This window comes from Monodon monoceros, unplaced genomic scaffold, assembly GCF_005190385.1.
Source record: "Monodon monoceros isolate NGI ecotype Baffin Bay Population unplaced genomic scaffold, NGI_Narwhal_1 Super_Scaffold_20, whole genome shotgun sequence".
Taxonomy (NCBI): Eukaryota; Metazoa; Chordata; class Mammalia; order Artiodactyla; family Monodontidae; genus Monodon; species Monodon monoceros.
In genome coordinates this window covers 7,361,980-7,385,217 of record NW_021703777.1, presented here as the reverse complement: position 1 = coordinate 7,385,217, position 23,238 = coordinate 7,361,980, and the positions used below count along the sequence as shown (strand labels likewise).

The 23,238-nt window shown below is 40.9% G+C and overlaps 2 protein-coding genes across 8 annotated transcripts in view; one reads left to right on the top strand and one right to left on the bottom strand.

The window, feature by feature from the left end:
* Positions 1-8,756, top strand: part of ABCG2 (ATP binding cassette subfamily G member 2 (Junior blood group)) — a 140,066-nt gene extending 131,310 nt beyond the window's left edge. For all 7 annotated transcript variants that reach the window (XM_029234619.1, XM_029234620.1, XM_029234618.1 and 4 more), the window contains 6 exons: positions 359-448; positions 1,572-1,696; positions 3,279-3,433; positions 5,587-5,676; positions 6,735-6,817; positions 8,530-8,756. In XM_029234619.1, coding sequence (XP_029090452.1) covers positions 359-448; positions 1,572-1,696; positions 3,279-3,433; positions 5,587-5,676; positions 6,735-6,817; positions 8,530-8,677 — 691 coding nt within the window. In that variant the 3' untranslated portion in view covers positions 8,678-8,756. The remainder of the gene's footprint in view (positions 1-358; positions 449-1,571; positions 1,697-3,278; positions 3,434-5,586; positions 5,677-6,734; positions 6,818-8,529) is intronic.
* Positions 8,757-16,973: 8,217 nt separating this feature from the next.
* The window catches only part of PKD2 (polycystin 2, transient receptor potential cation channel), a 47,286-nt gene continuing 41,021 nt past the window's right edge, over positions 16,974-23,238 (bottom strand). The window contains exons 13-15 of the mRNA XM_029235064.1: positions 22,505-22,668; positions 17,768-17,915; positions 16,974-17,384 (exon numbers count right to left, since the gene is read on the bottom strand). Of these exons, the coding sequence (XP_029090897.1) occupies positions 17,148-17,384; positions 17,768-17,915; positions 22,505-22,668 (549 nt within the window). The 3' untranslated portion in view covers positions 16,974-17,147. The remainder of the gene's footprint in view (positions 17,385-17,767; positions 17,916-22,504; positions 22,669-23,238) is intronic.

The window sequence follows — 23,238 nt, the reverse complement described above, 5'->3', positions numbered from 1 at the left end:
CCCTACCCTCATGACCTCGTCTAAACCGGACCACCTCCCAAAGTCACCATCTCTAAATGCCGTCATTCTGAGGGTTAAGGCTTCGGCACGGGAATTTGGGGAGCACGCAATTCAGTCCGTAGCAAACTGGGTCATGAATTTCAAACTGTGCTATATGGAGTCCCAGGGGTATCACTGTGGAGACACAGGGGTGAGGGAGTGACCTGATGGGGCTCATGCTTCCCTCTCAGTTTCAACCAGAACAGTCATTTGTTTAATGTGTTAAGATATCATTCGAGGGAAGAGTTTTGCAGGTAGGAAAAGGACCTAAGAATGTTTAATTGACGGCAGTGCTTTCGTTCCGTCTCTCTCATCACAGAGCCGGGGTACTCTTCTTCCTGACCACCAACCAGTGTTTCAGCAGTGTGTCGGCCGTGGAGCTCCTGGTGGTCGAGAAGAAGCTCTTTATGTGAGTAGGTCTCTGTTTCAGGAAGGGGGCTACTGGTCAAACTGGTCATATCCAGAATCAGGCCATGGCTTGGTTCTTGGGGATTACCAGTGTTCACTCAGAGGCTGGGAGGAGAATCACGAGCACATGGGGCCTGATGCCAAGGGAAAAAGGAGTTTCGAGTTCAGGGCCTCGCCCGCAAATCCACTGCTGCAGAGAAAGCAAGGAATAAAGCGGCTGAAAAGGAAGAAGTCATGATGACTGTCACAAGGAAAGTTTGAGGGGCTTGGTAGAGAGAAGGTAGTGAGCTGAACAGTAAATTCAAGGTGAGGAGTAAAGTTGACCAAGAATGTAGACCAAGCCCTCAGTGGAAGGGAGAACGGAAGGGCCAGAGGAGAGCCTTAAAATAAAGGTGGGCTGTTTTGTTTCTTGTGTTTTTCCAAGTTGGAAGAGATTTGCATGTTTACATGTTGCGTAAAGGAATCATTAGAGAGGGGAAGAATGAAGATCTTGGTGGAATAGTTTGGATTTACAGGAGGAAGCTGTCAGGAAGAGGAGGGATCTAGAACTTCAGAGGGAAGAAAAGAGGATTTGAGAGCTGACAGGGGTGTGTGGTTGGCAGGCATGATCATGGAAAGAAGTGCCATTTTCTTTTTTTTATCATGATAGTGGAAGAAGTAAAAACAGATTAGTGACCCAAAGCTGCATCTGAGGCTCGGAGAATAGCAACACCACCTTCTTCATAATTAGAAGCAGGGAAAAAGAAAAGCCTCTGTGACCGCTGAGATCAGCTTCTGACATGCTGGCCTTCAAGGAGAGCCACTGTCGGAAGAGAGGGAGGCGATGCAGGACCCGTCCCCCTGGAGTGTGTGTTCGGAGGGCGAACTGGCCGGCATTTGGAGGGAGTTACGCAATGAGAAGAGGGGTCACTGCACAGAGCCTTGGGGGTTGATGTCCCAGGGGAGGCGCACACGTGAGATGCACCTGGTGCTGACAGGGATGGGGAGGGTGCCTCGAGGACGTGGAAGCTGTAGTTCTTAGATCCAGGGTGGCAGCAGAAATAGGTATAGCCAAGTGGTCTAATCTTCTGGTCTTTGCCTTCTTAAACTAACGTAGGATGTATGATGTGAATCTTTGTTTTTAGACATGAATATATCAGTGGATATTACAGAGTGTCATCTTACTTCTTTGGAAAACTGTTATCTGATTTACTCCCCATGAGGATGTTACCAAGTATTATATTCACTAGTATAACATACTTCCTGTTAGGTAAGCCGTGAAACGAAAGGTATGTGTTTTTAGTTTTGGATGTGAGGGGACTTTTTGCAGGCGTGCTTTGGTTCTCAAAACTGTAAATCAAGTCCTGAGATAAGGAAGCATCTGTTCATTATGTATGCTCTGGAATAACTGTTCTCTGAGGAGATTTTTGCAAGACTTTTTCCAAAGTAATTTTAAAACTATTTATAAAACTATATTTCATAAACAGAGATACTCTGTGTCATATACAAACATGGAAATAATTCCTAAAACTATTTGACACTATGTTGGAGGAGCTGGAGCTGGGATATTTATTACTTATCTATTTATATTTTTATGTGTGTGTGTGTGTGTGTGTGTGTGTGTGTGTGTATGAAGATAATGAAAGATAGTGACTTCTGGTAATAAAAATATTTGTTCGATAGATGTAGACAGATTGATTTTTTTATGCCTTGTGTTTAGACTACACCCCAGGCTCATTGTATCAGAATTTCCATATATTTCTCACATACACACGCACCAGAAATATTTCTTTTCTGACAAAGCACTATTGATTGAGTGTAAAATTCCATTTTACAAATAAGAGGTGTGTCTTAAAGAATTAGGCATAGATCCTACATCCTCAGACTCCTAACTGGTGTTCTTATGGCTGTTCCAAAATCTTCAGATTTTTGTATGACCCACAGTATTAGCCTATTTTCGTTGACAAAGCAGTCTTATGAAACTTAATTTAACCCCGTCCTCAATCCCAGAGTTACAGGGTGATTTGTCTTGGGAGACTTGGATTATGGACACATCCCCCAGATTTTAAAACCACTGGGAAGGCGTGTAATCCTGACCTTCCCAGTATCTTCACTAATACATTTACAACAAACAGTGAGTAATGTGGTGATGTCTAGGTAAAATGAATGTGGTCTTGGCAAGTTTCCTTCTTAGAAGAGAAGGCAGTAGAATGCTGGCCAGTTGTGTTGCCTGCAGCTCTCCACCTCAGGCACTCAGAAATTGTTAATAATTACAAATAAAGAAGCATGAGTGTTATGTGGAAAAGTGCTTATGCAGTGAGCCTGTAAAAGAAAACTGCAGGACTTCCACGGTGGCGCAGTGGTTAAGAATCCACCTGCCGAAGCAGGAGACACAGGTTCGATCCCTGGTCTGGGAAGATCCCACATGCCATGGAGCAACTAAGCCCGTGCACCACAAGTACTGAGCCCGTGCACCACAACTACTGAAGCCTGCACACCTAAAGCCCGTGCTCCGCAACAAGAGAAGCCACCGCAATGAGAGGCCCGTGCACTGCAACCAGGAGTAGCCCCTGCTCGCCGCAACTAGAGGAAGCCTGCGTGCAGCAACGAAGATGCAACACAGCCAAAAATAAAATAAATAAATTTTTTTAAAAAAAGAAAACTGCATATAGCATATAGCTTCCTACAGTTATATCGGGGGGAACAATGAAAGTGGTGACCCAGGGTGGTTGGATAGAGGATGGACTTTTTTCCATCTGATACTAGTTTCTTAAAATATTATAGTGTTATTTGCACAATAGCAATACACCGTGACGTAGACAGTTGGATTAACCCCCTCTTTGCTCCCCAAGGATTGAAACCACAGGTGGAGGCCTTCTTCATCATGACGTTTACCCTGATGATGGTGGCTTATTCAGCCAGTTCAATGGCACTGGCCATAGCAGCAGGTCAGAGCGTGGTATCCATAGCAACGCTTCTCATGACCATCTCTTTTGTGTTTATGATGGTGAGTATGAACTGTGCTTCCCTGAGACGTAATTATTTCCCTTTGTTCTCCCCCCGGATTCACCTATCCTGTAAAATCTGCTTGAGGATTCTTTAAATCCTTTTGCTTTAAGGAGGCCGTATATTGAAGTATAGCTTATATTATTAGAGAACGTACCAGCTTTTTCTTCACCTTACCCAGCCTTTTTTGCTACTGTTCTAAGATAGTTGTTATGACCTTAGTTAACATGTTGTTACCGATGAGCTTTAAAAAGATGCCTCTTGGTGACATATCGTGAAAGCTTGATCGACTGGAACTTTAAAAACCAGAAAAATTTTGATTTTTCAAATTTAAAAAAATTGTAGAAATGACAGGCTCATTGTTTGACTTCCCTGCTGGTGTGAGAGAACTGCTGGCTTGTTTAACTGGCCGCTGAGATGGTTTGGTTGGAGAAACTACTCTCCAAGCAAGGGAGGAACTTAGTTCCATGAAAACAGCAGCATGCGGCATGGGCCTATCTTGCGTCCCTCCAGTATTTTGAAAAGGAGTGTTTTAAAAATACTGAACAATTCCAGTACTAGGTCCCCTCCTTTCTGGGTTCCTGCATTCCTTTATGTCAATATATTTCTGTTTACCTTTTTTAAACAGCTATTTAATCCTAACCTCACGTGGCCCTACGTTTTTTTAAATTAATTAATTAATTTTTGGCTGCATTGGGTCTTTGTCGCTGTGCGCAGGCTTTCTGTAGTTGCGGCGAGTGGGGGCTACTCTTCGTTGCAGTGTGCAGGCTTCTCATTGCGGTGGCTCCTCTTGTTGCGGAGCACGGGCTCCAGGTGCGGCAGGCTTCAGTAGTTGTGGCACGCGGGCTCAGTAGTTGTGGCTCGCGGGCTGTAGAGCGCAGGCTCAGTAGTTGTGGCACACGGGCTTAGTTGCTCCGCGGCATGTGGGATCTTCCCGGACCAGGGCTTGAACCTGTGTCTCCTGCATTGGCAGGCGGATTCTTAACCACTGCACCACCAGGGAAGTCCGCACAGCCCTACATTTTGCACGCACAAAGGTGATTCAATAGGTGAAGGGAACCAGTTATCACATTTCCCCACTAACATCAAGTAAACAGGAATGTGTAGCCTATTTACTTAATCCACATGCCCTTTCTGCTAGAGTAGCAGTACCTGTCTTTAAAAGGTAGGTAATTAGCACCAACTCTTGTCAAAGTTTAATTCTTCCATTTCTGAGTTTGAAAAGTACCAATCTAAACAGTATTGAGAAAGTGATCAATTTTATGTATATTTTCTATAATGTCATCTAATAAATAAGATGTTCTTCAAATATAAAAATGTTTCATTTGATATATTAGATGCTTTGATTTGTTTTTATTTAAGAGTTTGTGTATAGAACTTTATAAACCAGTCATAAGACCGTATTTTACTCAGAGATGCTGTCTTATGTATTGAGCACTTGGTTAAGTCAAGTTTAAAACTATGTAGTCACACCAGGAACACTGTCATTGTTATGCCCGTCCCAGCATGCCTTGTGTCAGTTAGGAGATGTTTTACGTGAACCTCTTCTCATGTAGCCATCTCTTGCTGGAGCAGACCTTTCTGGAATTTCCATTGTAATACTGCTTTTTGGTAGCTTTAAATGAAGGTATTGACCATATTTTATGCTGTGCTTTACCATATTATGCTGTGTACCAGTTCCAGTCTTTGGGTTATTTTAAGCATGCATTTTGAACCCAAAATTATTCCTAAAGTCAAACAGAGATAGAATGCAAACCCTTGTAAATATTACTGTGTTAATGGAAATAGGGGCATGAGGTGCTCAGGATATGTTCGGTGTGTTTATTGGTGGGAACATATAGTTGGTTGTATCATTAGAGCAGTCAGTACTTACTGACCTTCCGCTGTGTGCAGTTACAGAGAAGGTAAAAGCCTCAACAATTAAAAATCTTCCAGTTAAATAAAATGTATATTCTTATCCCTTTAGAACCCTAAACAGCCTCAGCTCTAGAGAGATACACATATACAAAGAGGATAAGTAAGTCTTCAGAGTAGTGGAAGGGATTTCAAGGCAGAAGTGTTCACAAGGTCGTCGGGGACTTAAGGAGGGTATTTGCTAGAATTCTTCATGAAATCACTCCACCAGTTCTGATTCTTGGTACTTGTTTTTTGTAGATATTTTCAGGGCTGTTGGTAAATCTCAGAACCGTTGTGCCTTGGCTGTCATGGCTTCAATACTTCAGCATTCCTCGATATGGCTTTGCGGTATGTTCTCCTTGTCTGTCGCTTTGACTGGTTCATTGTTCCCATGCTGGGAACAACCAGAGTAAAGCCTAAGCATCTCATGTCCCCAGCCATGGGCTGTGCAAGTTTTAGGACAATGAAGGAGAGCTTCCTGTTAAGCCTTGGGTCACCTTGATAATCACCTGGGGTTTCTCCAGTCGCCCTGTTGTTTGAGGGAGGTGAAAGATGGGGAGATAACTCAGAGTAAAGGACAAAGATTATTAATTGATATAAAAAAATACAGTGTTTCAGTTCATTAAAGAAATTAATGAGAGGATGGGAGCCTAGAATACATTTTTTTTTTTTTGCGGTACGCAGGCCTCTCACTGCTGTGGCCTCTCTCGTTGCGGAGCACAAGCTCTGGACGCGCAGGCTCAGTGGCCATGGCTCACGGGCCCAGCCGCTCCGCGGCATGTGGGATCCTCCCGGACCAGGGCACGAACCCGTGTCCCCTGCATCGGCAGGCGGACTCCCAACCACTGCGCCACCAGGGAAGCCCTAGAATACATATTTTAACTTGAAAGGGAAATTAGAAGAAAAACAAAGACCATACGATACAGCCACTACTGGCTTTAGAAAGCTAATCAACTCCAGAGAAAACTGTGCCTTAATATAATATAATTAAGTTTCTAATTGCCAAGAATTATAAGTGGTTTGGATGAGAACAAACCGGAACAATACAAAAGATTGTTACTATAAATTAACAATAGTCATTGAGTACCACTGTATCATTTTAATTATAGTGTTTATGGGGTTATAAAATTGGGGAGAGAAGAAGGAAAGAACTGTGGGATAATATAGCCAGAGATCTCTCCTCTTGGCTTTTGTATTAGAGCCAGAATCCCAACCCTTGGCCTCTTGATTGCCAGGAAAAGTAATTTTACTTACTTTGGTGTGACAAAGACTGTGAACGTGAAGCTTGGTTTGTTTTTAGAAATAGCAACAGAGATTAAACTCAGAGGATGTGATTGTGATAATTCTTTGGAAACTTTCTGAAATTTAAAACTATTTTCCTTGCCCTGTTCCCACGTGTGTTACAGGCTTTGCAGCATAATGAATTTTTGGGACAAAACTTCTGCCCAGGACTCAATGTAACAACAAACAGTACCTGTAGCTATGCAATGTGAGTTTGCGTTCAGTGTCTTAATGGGTTTGCTTACTGTTGTGGTGTGATGCAGAAACACCACTGGGCTTAGAGCTGGGGAGTCCTTTCAGGGACACTGACTTCTCTGAGCCTGGATGTTCTCATCTATAAAGTGGGTTGTACGCTAATGCACGTGAAAGTGCTCTACAACTCCTAGGTATTCTATTACGGTCAAAATCGTATTTCAGTTGGAGAAATGTTTCTTATGTGTTACTTGTTTGTTTGGGGCACTTTTAAAAGATCCTTCTGCATTTTGGATTGTGGGTTTGAGTTTTTATTTTTTAGAACATTTGAGTTTGAAATGAGCTGCTTTGATATTTGTAGCACGGCCTTAACAGTATCAGAACTGTACGGATTATATGAAGTGTATGGATCCATGAACTTACAATTCCTGTGAGCTCAACCCATGGCAGTAAGAGCTGAAAGGGCAGCAGGAGCTGGGGAGAGTGAACATTTTCCTGCACAGTCCTGACTCATGCAGTTAGGAGACAACATGAAATCAAAGTCTGCACAGGTTTTTTTTGTTTCTTTTTTTAACTGACTTGGAATACTCCCTATTAAAGGATGTCTCCTCTAAAGAAAGAACCACATATTTCAGTAAGCAGAGAAGGAAATCCCATTTTTTGTATAAAACAAAAATGCAGAATTTAATCAAATTAGAGGTTTTGTTTTAAAATTGAGCAACACTTTCCTTTTCAGTGATGGTTGTTAATGGTGTGATTTTGATACATTAATTAATGAGAGAAAAGAGAATGCTGGTAGCCTAACTCTCATGAATATTCAAGTAGAACAGAAGTAATTCTTAATAATAGGACAAATTGCTATTTAGAAGTATTGCCAGAAAACCTCTGTGAAGAGCAGCTTTCTTCATCCTGCCCACTCCCTTTTGGTCTGGGTATAACTTTTTTTTTTTTTTTTTAACTGCCAAATCCCAAGAGTTGCACAAAAATGGTACCAGGCGATAGTTATGCTTGTGCCGGGTATTTTTAGTACCAGGTCCTTTTCGAATCTGTGTCAGGGCTACTCCATGCTCTGCTCCAGCCCCACTAAGGCTTTTTCCTTGGTTTTAGAACTCTCAGCCTGTGTTTCTTTCGTACGGCTAATCTGTGGATAATAAGCTCTATAAAGAGCTTTGATCATCTTTGTAAGGGCAGCAGATAGCTGAGACTTTCCCCATCAGGTGTTTAGTGAAAAATTCCTTGATGAATGTTTAGGCCCTTTGAGGAGAGCAGCATCATAGACTTGGAAACAAGTGAACTCGGGGAGGCTGGCAACTTGGTTCAAAGTATGAGTCTGTAAATTTCGCCAAGTTCCTTAAACTTTAGTCTCCTCACCTTTTAAATTTGGTTTGTTTTAGGGACTACCTAAACTATTATATGCAGGTCGCTTCATAGTATCTAGCAGAATCTAGCAGTAAGCACTCAATGACTGTTTTCTGTATATTTTTATGATGCATATGGCTGACCTGTGGGCCCCCGTCACATCCCAATAAAATAGAATTATAAAGCTAAAACACACAGACACCCACCCACCCACCAAAAAACCCGCCCAAACTGTTTTCTGTTATAAATGAAGGGATGGATATTTAAGACGTGGTAACCTGTAGGCGTTTTTAAGGAACAGTGAATATATTGAGTGAAATTTGACAGATGCTAAGAATGAAGTCATATTCTTTTTCTGTTGAATTTCAGATGTACTGGCGAAGAATTTCTGGAAAGCCAGGGCATCGATCTCTCACCTTGGGGCCTGTGGAGGAATCACGTAGCCTTGGCATGCATGATTGTTATCTTCCTTACAATTGCCTACCTGAAACTGTTATTCCTTAAAAAATTCTCCTAAATTCCTCTTTAACTTACATGATTTACCCCACATTAAAAAGGGAGCACCTTGATTTCAGTATTCAGTGACTTTCTGGTTGTCTTCTTTTCACTTGCCATCATACTGTTTTCAGCAAGGATTATTTTCAACATTTATAGAAATCACAGTGAACTGAATTATACTTGAAAGAACCCAAGTCATAAACTAGTGACATTATGTACCTCATATTAGTTCATCTAGTCAGACAGTAACCACGGGGAAGAAATCTCGTTTAATTTACTGACCTTAAAAAAATCGAGTTCTAGAAACTTGTGACAAGTTACTAATATTTCCGGTATTGGTTTCTTCCTCCCCTTTAAAATGAATAGCTTCAATATTATATGAATCTATGATCTTCCATTATTTAATAAATAATAAATAACAAGTACATTGATGCTGCAGTAGAAGTATGAAATCCAAACCTTGTTGGCAAAACCCAGTGTCATTTGTGGGGTAAAAAAGCCATTATGATAGAAAAAGATTTTTTTTTTTTAAAGAAGATGTTGGGGGTAGGAGTTTATTTATTTATTTATTTTTGCTGTGCTGGGTCTTCATTTCTGTGCGAGGGCTTTCTCTAGTTGTGGCAAGCGGGGGCCACTCTTCATTGCGGTGCGTGGGCCTCTCACTATGGCGGCCTCTCTTGTTGCGGAGCACAGGCTCCAGATGCGCAGGCTCAGTAGTTGCGGTTCACGGGCCTAGTTGCTCTGCGGCATGTGGGATCCTCCCAGACCAGGGCTCGAACCCGTGTCCCCTGTATTGGCAGGCAGATTCTCAACCACTGCGCCACCAGGGAAGCCCGATAGAAGAAGCTTTGATGAGCCTTCTAATGTTGTTAAAACTTACTGAAGTTTCCCTCTAGTGGAATTAGAATATCTCAGGGGTCTCAGCTGGGTTTTGGACTACAGGTGTAGAGGGCCAGGAGTCTGGTGACTTACCCTCCTGGGGGGTAGTTCAGTGGTTTGTGATCTCGGTGTGCATGATAATCTCTTGAGGAATTTTGCTCCAATACAGACGTCTGGGCTCCGCGAGCCGCACTGCATTATGGTCTCCAGGGCTACCTGCATAAAGAACTGTCCACGGCAGGATTGGTGATTTCTATGATCCTTCCCAGCTCTGAAAATTTTAGACTTAACGATAGAATAACTGGGCTCATGCAGGTTTTTTCCTTCCTTACATATACATCTCATTTACTTACACATCTTCTTTTCATTCTGACCTTTCCCAGTAATAGGGAAGTGTTTTTAAACTTTTTTACTGAAGGGTAACATAGGGAAAAGTACAATCCAGTGAGGAGGAACACACCTGTGCAACCAACAATGTCAAGAAATAGGACATTACCAGTGCAGAGAAGCCCCCGCCGAGCTCCCCTTCCAATACTGCTTCCTCTCTTCTGAGTTATTTTTGAAATGACACTTGTATACTCCCCTCTGTTGCTATTATCAGAACGTCACTGCAGCTCACTTTTGTGTTCCTGTGTGTATAGATACATCCTTAATTAAGCCTCCCACTCCCGTTAATAAACTATTCATTTTGGAATAATTTTAGATTTATTAGAAGAGTTGCAAAAATTATGCAGAAAGTTCCTGTATACCCTTTGCCCAGCTTCCTTTAACGTTAACATTTTATGTACCATGATGCATGTCAAAACTGAGAAATTGGGACTTCCCTGGCAGTCCAGCGGTTAAGACTCTGCCCTTCCAATGCAGGGGTGTGGGTTCGATCCCTGGTTGAGGAACTAAGATCTCACATGCCATGGGACGCGGCCTAAAAAAAAACAAAAGTAGAAACTAAGAAGTAGGGACTTTCCTGGTGACGCAGTGGTTAAGAATCCACCTGCCAGTGCAGGGGACATGGGTTCGAGCCCTGGTCCAGGAAGATCTCACATGCCACGCAGCAACTAACCCTGTGCGCCACAACTACTGAGCCTGCGCTCTAGAGCCCACGTGCCACAACTAGTGAGCCCGTGAGCCACAACTACTGAGCTCATGAGCCACAACTACTGAAGCCCGTGTGCCTAGAGCCCATGTGCCACAAGAAGAGAAGCCACCGCAATGAGAAGCCCGCGCACCGCAACGAAGAGTAGCCCCCACTCGCCGCAACTAGAGAAAGCCCATGCACAGCAACGAAGACCCAACGCAGCCAATAAATAAATAAATATTTTTAAAAATAGTTTTTTTTTAAAAAAAAAGACCATCTGGCATGCTTATGTAAGGAAGGAAGAAAGGAAGGAAAGACATTTTTTCTTCCCCTGCTGACTTAGAATCTCTGAGGAGTGGAACTGGAAATCCAGGTGATTCTTTGGGAAATACTGAGGATTGTCATAAGGAGTTAAGACCATTTAACGTACATTTATTATGATTCGATCTTGATCCAGTCACAACTGTGCAACAGTTGTGTTCAAAGCCATCTATTTTGTATCCGCCTAAATATCAGAATCACATGTAGAACTAAGCGAGTGCATTAACATCACCGGATCTCCAAACCTTTTTTAACCTGCAGAATCATTCTTATACCCGGCAACCCCGCAGAACAGCCTTTCAGTCATGACGGTTGAAAGCGGTGCTGCTCGGATCCAAGTGAGGATGTGGCCTCTCGGTTTGGCCCCGTTTCTTTGCCAAGCAGGAAGGCTGAGGCATTGTCTCAGTGATTGAAAGGCTTGACTGTGTACTGTTTGGAAAATCTCAAGCTGTTCCATCTTCGTTTTGTAGATGAGGAAACTTGGGTTTCAGAGACTGTGACTAGCCATACTCTGTGGCAGGTTATTTCCTTGCTGAGATTTGGAACGTACTGCAGTAGTACCAGTGCCCAATCTGGGGGAGTCACTTTTGTAAACATGTGCAGAAGCCAGGATGGGGACAGTGGCTTCAATATAAGCTAGAAAGTTGTACCTAAAAGAAGTTCAGGATCTGTGAGGTGAATACAGGGTCTGTTTATCTCTACAGTTAGGCAAAAGTTCCCCCACTTCCCACTTTGTCATTCTCCATTTCCCAGGTCTGTGGACTTGATTAACTTAGTCTGTATCTTTCTTATCCACAGAATAGGGATCCTCATAGTATCTGCCTCCACAGAGGTGTGAAGATTAAATAAGGTAATGCATATGGTGCATGTAAAGTGGCTAGAAGTACCTGACTCATAGGATGCGCTCCATATATCTTAGCAATTACTGTTACATCCCACAGGACATCACAGTGGTTACTGGCATCATGCCAGTTCATGCACGACCCCCTTGGCAGGGACTGGAGTAGTGCCGTCCTCCAGGATTGTTCTGTGCATCAAGCCAGGGCTTGGTAAACTATGGCCTGTGGGCCAAATCCAGCCCACTGCCTCTTATTTGTAAATAAAACTTTACTGGAACATAGCTATGCTCATGCCTATTTGTATGATCTGTGGCTGCTTTTGCACCATGATGGCAAAGTAGTTGCAACAGAGACCATTATGGCCCATAAAGCCTAAAATATTCACTATCGGGCCTTTTATGGAAAGTTTGCAGACCCTCGCATTAAACCAAGAGTGCCTGTTCCCAACAGAACACACAGGTCCATGTGCCAAATGACAGTGGCCTCTCTCAGTATCGTTCCCATTAAACCCATATGCAGAATTTATGCTTCCTGTCTCTGTAGCTTTAGGCACTGCTGTACTGGAGTTCCTGAATCCTCAAGAGTGAGGGTACATTTTCACCTGGGAATACAGCAGGGGCTCCACTAAACCTGAAACTAGCAGTATGTCTGCCACTTAGTCACTTTGAGATCCTCACACTGGTGGAACAGCAGGCAAAGGAAGCAGTTACTGCATTGTCATCTCTGTCAGGAGGGGCTAGACTTCACAGCTACATAATGGGGCAGGGAATTCACAGAGGGAACTTGGTGTTTCCATGCTAGGTGGTCATAGTTAACAGGCAGTCTGGTAAAGGACTAGGAACCAAGGGCTCTGTGCCCTTAGCGATGAAGGTGTGAATCATTCTAACAGGCAAGCAACCTAGTACAACTGAAGTTCTGGCCAAGAATGAGGAACCTCTAAAAAGGATGGTAGAGGAGAGAAGTAAGAAGTAATTCTGGGCTTGTGACCAGCAGCAGCAGTGAGGACTAACCAGCTCCACTGCCCCTCCTGTATTGTGTTTTCTAGATTCTTGCTGACCTCCCTCAAAAAGTCCAGAGTGCACTTAATGTGGGCATGAGTGCATTGGCACGGTGAATGGGGTAGATGGAATAGATGGCGCTGCTGCTGTGTCATATCTGCTCTGCACCTCTGTTGGGTCGCGGCTGTGGTGGACGGCTCCACGTGAGCTCAGATCATGTTGACATCAATTACCCCTCCTCCAGCCTGCACCACAAATCTCTTCACTTTTCTGCACTAGGGCCTTCTCCAAAGCTGAAGGAAACTGCTCAGCCCGCGTGCAAGTGTAGCCTGAAACTGCAGGGGTGTTAACACCCCAGGAGCACCCGTCAACCAGCAGGGATCAGAGCCAGTGGACAAATGCCCCAGGCTTATGTTCTTCAGATAAGGAATTACAGGAGGCATTCTGCAGCCTTCTCAGAGGTGGAGTTGGGCTTCTGTGCCTACAGAGTCAACTGCAATGACACACCTGTATATGAATTTCCTCCTTTCCTGGCTCACTCTTGTTTCCTACTCCAGGTTCCTAGTATCACCTGAACTCAAGTCCTTGCCTTGGTTTTCTTTTAGAGGATCACAAGCTAAAACATATTCCTAGTAAGACCAGAAACAAGACAAGCATGTCTACTATTATTGCTAGCCTCTAACATGGTACTGTCCCTATTTACAAATGAGCCGGTCTTCTACATAGAAAACCCAAAGAATCAATGCAGAATCTATCAGAGGTAGCGTAGGAGTTCAACAAGTATGATATATGTAAGATTAATTTATAAAAAAAGTAGTAATTTTCCTTTATGTCAGCAATAACGAACAAGAAAATATAATGGAAGACAAGATACTGTTCATAGTAGCAATAAAACCATATTAAAGAATGCATAAAATCTTTAAGAAATTTAAAGAAACAGGGCATTAAGGAAGTTCTGAATAGATGAAGAGTTATGTTTCTGATATCGTAAAGACGTCAGTTCTCCCCAAACTAATGAATAAATTCAATGCAGTTCCAACTAAATTTCAGCAGGACTTTCTGCTCTCTTTCCTCCTCCCCTACCCTCATGCCCCGGGACCCATCAAACTTGTTCTGACATTTATATGGAAAAATAACAGTACACAAAAATAGCCTAGTCAATAAAAAGAGGGCCAAAGAGGAGAACACATATGAAGACCTTAGCACATATGAAGGAGGACGTACTACAAAGTCATAATAAAAATTATTGTGCAGGAACATTCAGAGATGGGTGTAAGAGGCTAAAGGATTCAAAGATAGACACATATATACACGAACCTGAAATATATCAGTGATGCCATGAACTAGTAAAGAAAATGACCTATTTAATAGAGAGTACTGATATAAATGGCTCAATTCTATGGAGAAAAATACCTATGGACCTTATGCAAAGTTACTCTTAAGATGTATTCAAAGTGAAAGTAAAACTGTAAGTTTAATAAATAAAAGTTTGTGACCTTACAAAGGTCTCTTTAAAACCCCCAAAACAATACAGGAAAAAAAAATACTGATGGATATTACTATTAACACATGAACACCAAGGAAACATTGACAAAATTACCAGTCTGATGAGAGATATGAACAGTCCAAAACCGGTAAGGGATTACTATTTAAATCACACAAGGAACTTATGCAAATCAACAAAATAGACCATGACCCAGTGGAAAAATAGACAGTGAACAGAAACACACCTGTTTCCCATTAGATCAAAGTGTACTATTTTAAAGATCTGAATGGGCAATTTACAAAAAGGAAACCCAAATGTTGAACAACTACATAAGGCAACGTTCAACCTTATTAGGAATCAGAGAAATGCAAAATAAAATGACACCTTATTTCAAAACCATTCAATTACAAAGATTAGGAAGCTGGATGGTACCAATGCTGGAGAGGGTCTGGGTAGAACTGGTACTTTCATGCATGTAGTGAAATTGTAGACTTGCTGCCGTTATTCTGGAGGGCAACCTGCCAGTTCTGGGTGAAATTAAATGTCTGTATGCCTGGGACTCAGCATCCCACCTCTTGTTACGTACCCACGGAGGAACTCATGAAAAGTCAACAGGGGAATCATGTATGAAGATTTTGAAACAGCAGAAGTATCAGAGCCAACCATTCACTATAGGAATGCGTAAGTACAATGCAGTGGCTGTACGTTAGGAAACACTAACATAATCATCAGAATAACTTACCAGAGGTACCTACTGCGGAAGAAGTAATGTGTCAGTCGTCGTTTTTGAACATAGAAAGATGCCTTTTTCAAAGTCTAAGCCTTTACTATTAGTCTCATGATACAAGACAAATTACCCAACTGCTTCTACTTAAGAAACAGACAACTCTTACATCTGCTATTAAGTCTTTATTAGGAAGTAAAGTGCTCAGTATTACACATTAATGAAATTCTTGATTGTTGAGAGACTTGCATATGTAACAACTTCTTAATGATACCAATATAGAGGGGAAGATGATAGGGGAGGGAGAAGGAGGTAATTCTCCGTGACTAAAGAAGAAAAAAAAATATGTAACTTACGAGTAAAGAGAAAGAACTCTGCAAAATTTTACAGGTGAAATGAAAAACAGTATGATAATAAGTATCATAAAGACTTTCTAGTGACCATAATTGATATATGGCACATGGTCAGTACACATGGATGCCACATAATGGCTGCACTTCAAATTGAAGTTTGTTTACATGTAACAACATGGTACACATACATAAATACGTACACTCAATATCCCTGGAATGCAAACTTTAGTACCTAGTAATAAAGAACTTTGTGTAGCATATTCAAAAGAAAGCAAAGATGGAGATGAGCCGTGGGAAATAACTGTTAAAGAAACCCAATCTGTATCACTTCTGTAGAAGCCAGCTAAAAAAGGCTGGTTTGCTCATGTTCTCTTTGAAGATTTGACTGACATATTCTACCAGTTAAATAAACAACGATGTGAGTTTAAACTACAGCATTAGAAACAGGCCTCGCTGCTATTCTCCAGGTGAGCGTTATTCACCAGCACTGCATTCTCTCTTGCTCTCAAAGGTCAGCTTACTCAGTTTTGAAAAATAAGATTTTCAGTTTTTGTTGAGAAATAGGTTTCTTCCCCATAAATTTGGTGAGGCCCTCTCCTATTGAAACAAACAAACAAACAAAAAAATGCTGCAAACTCAAAAACTTTAGCTTATACCTTCTGATAATGGTTGAACTTCCAGTAACCAAAACTCCTTTTCATTAAATTAAGCTCCACTTGGGTTATAAATTCTAGTTTTGAAACGCAGCGTCAAGAGAATTTGAGTTCTGTGTTCTTAAAATGGTATAAAACTCAAACCTTAGTTTTATAATATTTTATATGAATTTCAAAAGTCCTTAGTATTTTGTGTAGAATGAACATATTTACTCAGTTAAAACGTTCAGTACATCCTAAAAGATTTAGTAAGTTGACCTTCCTAGATTAGTTACAACATTAAATTCAGTTGCAAATAAGTTGAGCCACATGGGAAAAGACTATACGGATGAATCTTTATATTCAACTAATTATTAGAAAAAAATCAAATTTAGTGATTTGGCTCCTTCCAATTCTACTGTGTTACGGTCAGAGATGACACTGTAACCCACAACTGGTCTTTAGTGGTTTCATGCGGCTCGTTTCAAATGAGTGAAAACAGTGTAAAAATTAAGAGAAATGGTTCGTCCCCCAGGCATCAGATATGATAAAATAACAAAAAAGCATAGTGTTCAACAACATTTATCGTCACCATTCATACAAATTCTAGCATAATGACTACATACCCATTCTATGGTTTGGGGTTCTTTTCTAGCTCTTTGAGAAAAGTGCACCCCAGGAAGGTAGTTGAAATAAAAGGCTCCTTTCTTAAAAGAAAGCTATGTATTAAGCCCATGAGCGAAGCCTCAGTGGAAAGGAATGCCCCTATTTTCCCTTCACACACTCGGCAAAAATGACAATACTGATTTTTGTGATTGGAAATAAAAAACTCAGAAGCCTTTTCACAGTTCTTTTTTTAGCTTTAAAAGGCTACTTCATTGTCAACTGAGGAGACTCAGTTATGGTACCAAGTGGGCATACCACTCAATATACTTTACAAAGATTTTCTTTTCTGTACTCAATATTTACACCTGGATTTCTTATATGAGAAAAAGAAAAAACATCTTCTTTGATCCATGGGCAAAGTTTATCTAAAATAAATTAAAGTGCAGAAGAATTACCGATTGGTCACAAAGACCAGCATCATATATGGTGGTCAGGGCATATAAATAGTGTACTTGTCACGGCAACTCAGGACAGTCACCTTCTCACCTATGAAGAACACGTATAGTAGCTCATGTCCTACACGTGGATATTGGAACTCCCGTTTCCACCTCCACCTTCCATTCCTTCTGCAGATTGGGAGGAAGAAGGGCGGGAGCTCCTGGGGCGAGGCTGGCCATTTAGTCCCACCGGTGTGCCTACACCGTGACTCATTTGGGAAGCTGCATCATCGGATTCCCAGCGTTCCAACTCTTCCCGCACCAATCGTTCCATCTGTTCCCTGTGGATTTCACTGTCACGACCCAGCCTTTCATCCTAATCAAGGAAAGAGAAACCAAGAAGTTGAGGCAGAGTGATGCATCCTCTCGTACTTAGAAATTGCCTTAGGAAATTTGGGGACCCAATCATCTGTACTTGGGTAAGGCTGGAGCAGTAACACCAGCCTTAATAGCGATTCTGAGAATCAATGGAGTAATTTATAGTAATAAATTTATAGTAATTTATAGTAACTCTACAGTCCAGTTGAGGCAGTTAGCATCAGTGTGAGGCGTATTAAGAAAGCAACACCTCTGGGTTACCATTTTATCTGCACTGATCTGCAGGTATGGGGAAAAAACATCCTCTCAGATTAAGGGTTACAAACTATGACGCTGACACTTTATAGCATCAGGGTGTTTCTGTTTCAGACGACCACTGACCTCAGCCACTCCATCCAGCAGCCTTCCCAGCACCTCCCTTCTCTTCAGTTTGGCCCGCTCCATGATCTCCAGCTTCACTATCACAGCATCAATCTTGGACACAATGCTGCCGATGGAGTGTTCCATTCGGTCCACCCGTCTCACTAGGCTGCAGGAAACGTGGTTGAGAGGGGCAAAGCCACCTTGTGTTGCTGGCTTTTCGGCCCAGTTGGTTTGTCAAATGGAAATGCTAAGATTTTTTTTTTTTTCTTAAACAAGATTATGATCTAAAACACTTTCTAAATAGTCTCAAACTTTAGAGAGAAACTCTTATACACTGCTGGTGGGAACGCTAAATGGCACAACCTTTTCGCAAGTCAACACTGTATCAGAAGTACGCCTATCAGAAAAAGGTATGCCTGTTCTTTCTTTCAGATATTCCATTTTTTGAAAAGTTTTAAAGGACGTAAGTATGTGCGTAATTTTTGGCTACAGGGATATTCCCTAGGGTTCTGCTTATTAATAGTGGGTCACTGAAAAATGGTTACTTTAAAAATTAATAGACGATTGCTTAAATATATTATTCTTCATCTATACAACAGAATTCTCAGAAGACACCAGAAATTATACTGTGACAATATTTAATGCAATAGAATGATGTTCACATTCTAATGATGAAATAGAAGGATGTCAGCTATAATGTAAACAAAGAAGTTAGAAAATAGTATGCACACTTACGATCCTATTATTTTGAATAAACAAAATGTTATATAAATACTCTAAAAACATTTAATAGGAGACAAAACTTCTGGAATGGTGGCATGAGAGCCCTGGAGGCCCTCTCCCCATCAAAACAACCATAACTTGTGAGAATTATTCTTTTTTTTTAATTTCTGGAAATTTTCTTAAGGGCATACAACAAACGAAGAGGCTTTTATTTAAGAAAATCCACTAAAGCAGCTGCACAGCACAGGGGATCTGCTCGGTGCTTTGTGACCACCTAGAGGGGTGGGACAGGGAGGGTGGGAGGGAGACGCAAGAGGGAGGGGATATGGGGACATATGTATACGTACAGCTGATTCACTTTGTTATAAAGCAGAAACTAACACAATACTGTAAAGCAATTATACTCCAATAAAGATGTTAAAAAAAAAAAAGAAAATCCACTAAATTTCAGTAAGAATACGAGTGAGTGACACTGGAGCCACAGTCTGCCCTCTCTCTTGCTCCCTGGGTCAGTGTGACAGAGCTCCACTGGGGGTGGGCACAGCAAAGAGCACCCACCCCTACCCCGTCAGCTCCTAGTGGGGGGCTACACTATCTCCCAGGGAGGGGCAGGCTGCCAGCATTTCTCATCCCTGTGCCTCCACCTCCAAATCCACAATGCAGAGGCTCTAATCCAGGCAAGAGTGGATGAGAGGCAGAAGGCTCTTTTCTTCCACTCAGCTTCCAACGGTAGGGTGGATTTTCCATGCTGGGAGAGGTGAGCTGAGAACGCCAAAGGCTGCCATCCCAGCCCAGCGCCTTATTCATGAAGCAGGGGTGTCACTGTGAGAGAGGTGGGCCAGCCGCTAGTTCTGGAGCAGTGGCACAGAAGTTTTGCCTAGGGGGAGAATCAGGCCATAGGACAGAGCTCCAAAGCTTCCCCAAGTGAACTTGCTTTAATTTGGAACAAACTGTGGGTAAAGTCAAGCCTAAGAATGCTCTCGAAAACAGTGGAGACTGTAGTGATAAGCAGTTAAGAGGAGGCCGGTCACTTCACGAGATCATCAAGTTAAACTGTTTACCGGCAAGTTTACCAGAAAGAACCAGGGAAAGAGATAGCTAAGAAGACAGCTAAAGACTGGCTTCAAAACCTACCCCTGCAAAGGGACCTGAATTTCACTGCATCACACTGTGAAGAAATTTGTATCCCAAGACATTATTGAAAACAACAGGCCAATCAGCCAACAATTAGCAGAACTGAAGGGGCAGACGTAATATCAACAGAGGCAGAAGGCTTAACAGAGAGAAGAGGAAAAGGGAGAAGACAATGCAAGCCCTGCTAAAACCTCTGTCTTCCCAGGATGACGGTGTGCATGGTCAGGGTGTGACCTCTAAAAAGTGATATCAGCAGCTTCACAATGTGGGGGAAACAGACTTCACTAAAAAACACGCAAACGACAACAAAAACAAGCTCTGGGGGGAAGGGGAACTTATACGTATATGCAATATTATTTAACGTCTCCAGGTTTCAAAAACAAAAAAAATTACGAGACACAAAGAAAAAGGAAAATGTGACCCATACACAGGAAAAAAAAAGCAGGCAATAGAAACTGCCTTTGAGAAGGCCCAGATACAGAGAGACTCAGTAGACAAGTCAAAGTAGCTGTTCTAAATATATTCAAAGAACTAAATGAAATCATGCATAAAGGAAAATAAAGGGCAGTATGATGGTGCTGCCTCATGAGATACAGAGTATCAGTAAAGGGAGAGAGACTGTTAGAAAGAACCAGACAGAAATGCTGGAGTGAAAAGAGTAAGAAATGAAGTGAAAAATTCACTAGAGGGTCTCAAGACTACATATGAGGCAGCAGAAGAAAACCCAGCAAACCTGAAGACAGACGGGCAGAAACTATGCAATCTAAAGAAAGAACAGAGAGAAAAAAGGATGAAGAAAAATGAACAGAGCCTAAGAGAAACATGGGATATCATTAAGACCCCAACTACACATAATGGGAGTCCCAGAAGAAAAGGAGGGAGAGAAAGGAGCAGAAAAACATTTGAAGACATAGTGGTTGAAAACTTCCTATATCTGATGAACATATTATGCATCCAAGAAGTTTAATAAACTCCAAGTAGGGTAAGTGCAAAGAGATCTACACTCAGATGTATAGTAGAAATACTGAGACAAAGGCGAAGAAAAAAATCTTGAAAGCAGCAAGAGAAAAATGACTCGTCACATACAAGGGAACCTCAGTAAGACTAACATCTGTCTTCTCGTTAGAGACAGTGGGGGCTGGAAGGTAATGAAGGTGAAATAAAAATATCCCAGATAAAAAAAAAACTGAGAGAATTCATGCTAGCAGGCCTGCCTTAGGAAAGATACTAAAGGAAGCTCTCCAGGCTAAAAGCAAGTGATTCCAGATAGTCATTAGAATCCACATAAAAAAACAAAGAGCACTGGTAATGGTAATTATTTAACTATAAAGGATAGTATCAATGCATATTTCTTCTTTTTTCTCTTAACTGATTTAAAAAACAATTGTAGAAGACAATATGTACATACTTATATTATTGGGTCTATAACATATAAAAATGTAATAGTATATTTGATAATAACAGGACAAATGAGGTAGGTAAGAGCAAAGTTGCATTGGAATACAGAAATGATATCAGATAGTAACTTGAATCCACAGGAACGAATGAAGAGAACCAGGAATGGTAAGTAAGAAGGTTAATACAAGGAACTCTATATACTTATCTCTTGTTTCTTGTCTCAGCTCCTTTAAGAGACATAAAATTATATAAAGTGATAATTATAAGAATGTAATGTTGGGTTTGTAATACACATAGGTAAATGTGTATAATAATGGCACAAAAAGGGAGAGGAGTTGATAGTTATATAGAAATGATATTTCTATATCTCATTGGATTAATTAACTTAGTATAAATATGAAGTAGATTCTGATAAGTTGACTTGTATATGGCTAAGTCCTAGAGCAGCCACTAAGAAAATAACTAAAAAATATTGTGAAAAAAATCAGTAAAGGAATTAAAATGTTACACCAGAAAATATTCACTTTATGTAAAAGAAAGCAGCAAAGAAGGAAAAGAGGAACAAAAAAGACCTATAGAAAACAAAAAATAAAATGGCAAAACTAAATCCAATTATAGCAATAATAACATTAGATATAAATGGAGTAAACATTCTAATTAAAAGGCAGAGATTGTCAGACTGGATAAAAAGACCAGATCCAACTATATACTGTGTAAAGGAGACACACTTTAGATTCCAAGATACAAACAGGTTGAAAGTAAAAGGATGGAAAAAGATATATCATGCAAAAAGCAACCATAAGAAAGTTGGAGTTGCTATAGTAATGTCAGATAAAAAAGACTTTAAAACAAAAAAATTTACTAGAGATAAAGTAGGACATTTTATAATGAAAACAGGGTCAATCAATTAGGAAGATACACCAATTATAAACACGTATGCACCTAACAACAGAATTCAAAATATACAAAGTAAAACCTCACAGAAATGAAGTTGACAATTTAATAATAACAGTTGGGGAATTTAATACCCCACTTTCAAAAAGTGGATAAAACTGGGCAGAACAACAAGGAAATAAAAGAACTGAATAACACTAAAAACCAAGTAGACCTAAAAAAAACATCTATAGAATATTCCACTCAACAACAACAGAACGTACCTCAAACGCACATGGAACATTCTCCAGGATATACCATACGCTAGGCCATAAAAACATTAAAAAATAAACACATGTAAATGGAGACACAAACACCAAAATGTTAATTGACATTTTTGGTTGCTGGGAATATGAGAGATTTTAATATTTTCTTTTGTTTTTCTTTATTTGCTAATTTTCCTATAATGAACATATTACTTTTATAAAAAGAAAAAACACCAATAAAAGTTGTAAAAAAGAATTGATGATTAGTAATGGAAAAGACAAATTGAGAGAGGTGGGAGGAACTACTTAGCGTCATTTTGATTCCTGTCAACTCAAATTCTGCCAATTCCTTTATACTTACACTTGAAACTCTTCGTAAGAAACCCCACTGGAGATGCTTCCCCTCCTTCTGGAGCTATGCCCGCTGTCTTCATCATCCTCCTCCTCAGAGTCATCCAGGCTTCGAGGGAAACTTCGGCTGCTCATGGGGCGTGGTAAAGAGCTGTGATCCAAGTCCAGGTCCTCCTGGAGAACATGGTATCACTGAGGGATGAGCAGGAACCCCCAGACTCCACAGAAGCTTCACTGAGGGCATGGGCAAGTGGGAAATGGGTGTGTGCCATTTACCCAGGATTTCTGTGAGGTTAACACCAGACTGTGATTCTCATACTTTTCAATTTTAGATTGGCAAATTTTCAAAACAGATTTTAATGACCAGCAAGAAGTTGCTAACTTTCTGTTTGGACAAGAAAGAACAGTAAAAACAGAGCAAAGCAGAGAAAAAAGTAAATGAAGAAATATATTATCTTTTCATAAAAGTTAACATAGGTAATAGCTACAAAGGAAGGAAGGATACAATCTTAGAATAAGAATTGTATTAAATACAGCCATGTGAAAATATTACTCATTGTCTTCTTCTTGTTCATATTTCACTATGACTGAAGTTTTTCACCTACTGGCACTGTTCGGTGGAGCAGCATTTGGAAACCACTGTTCTGTACTGTCTCCTCGTAGGAAACTTAACTTTTTCGTGTGACATTAATTTGTATTTTCTGTACCTCAATTACCATGATTTTTTGTTTGTTTGTTTAACCA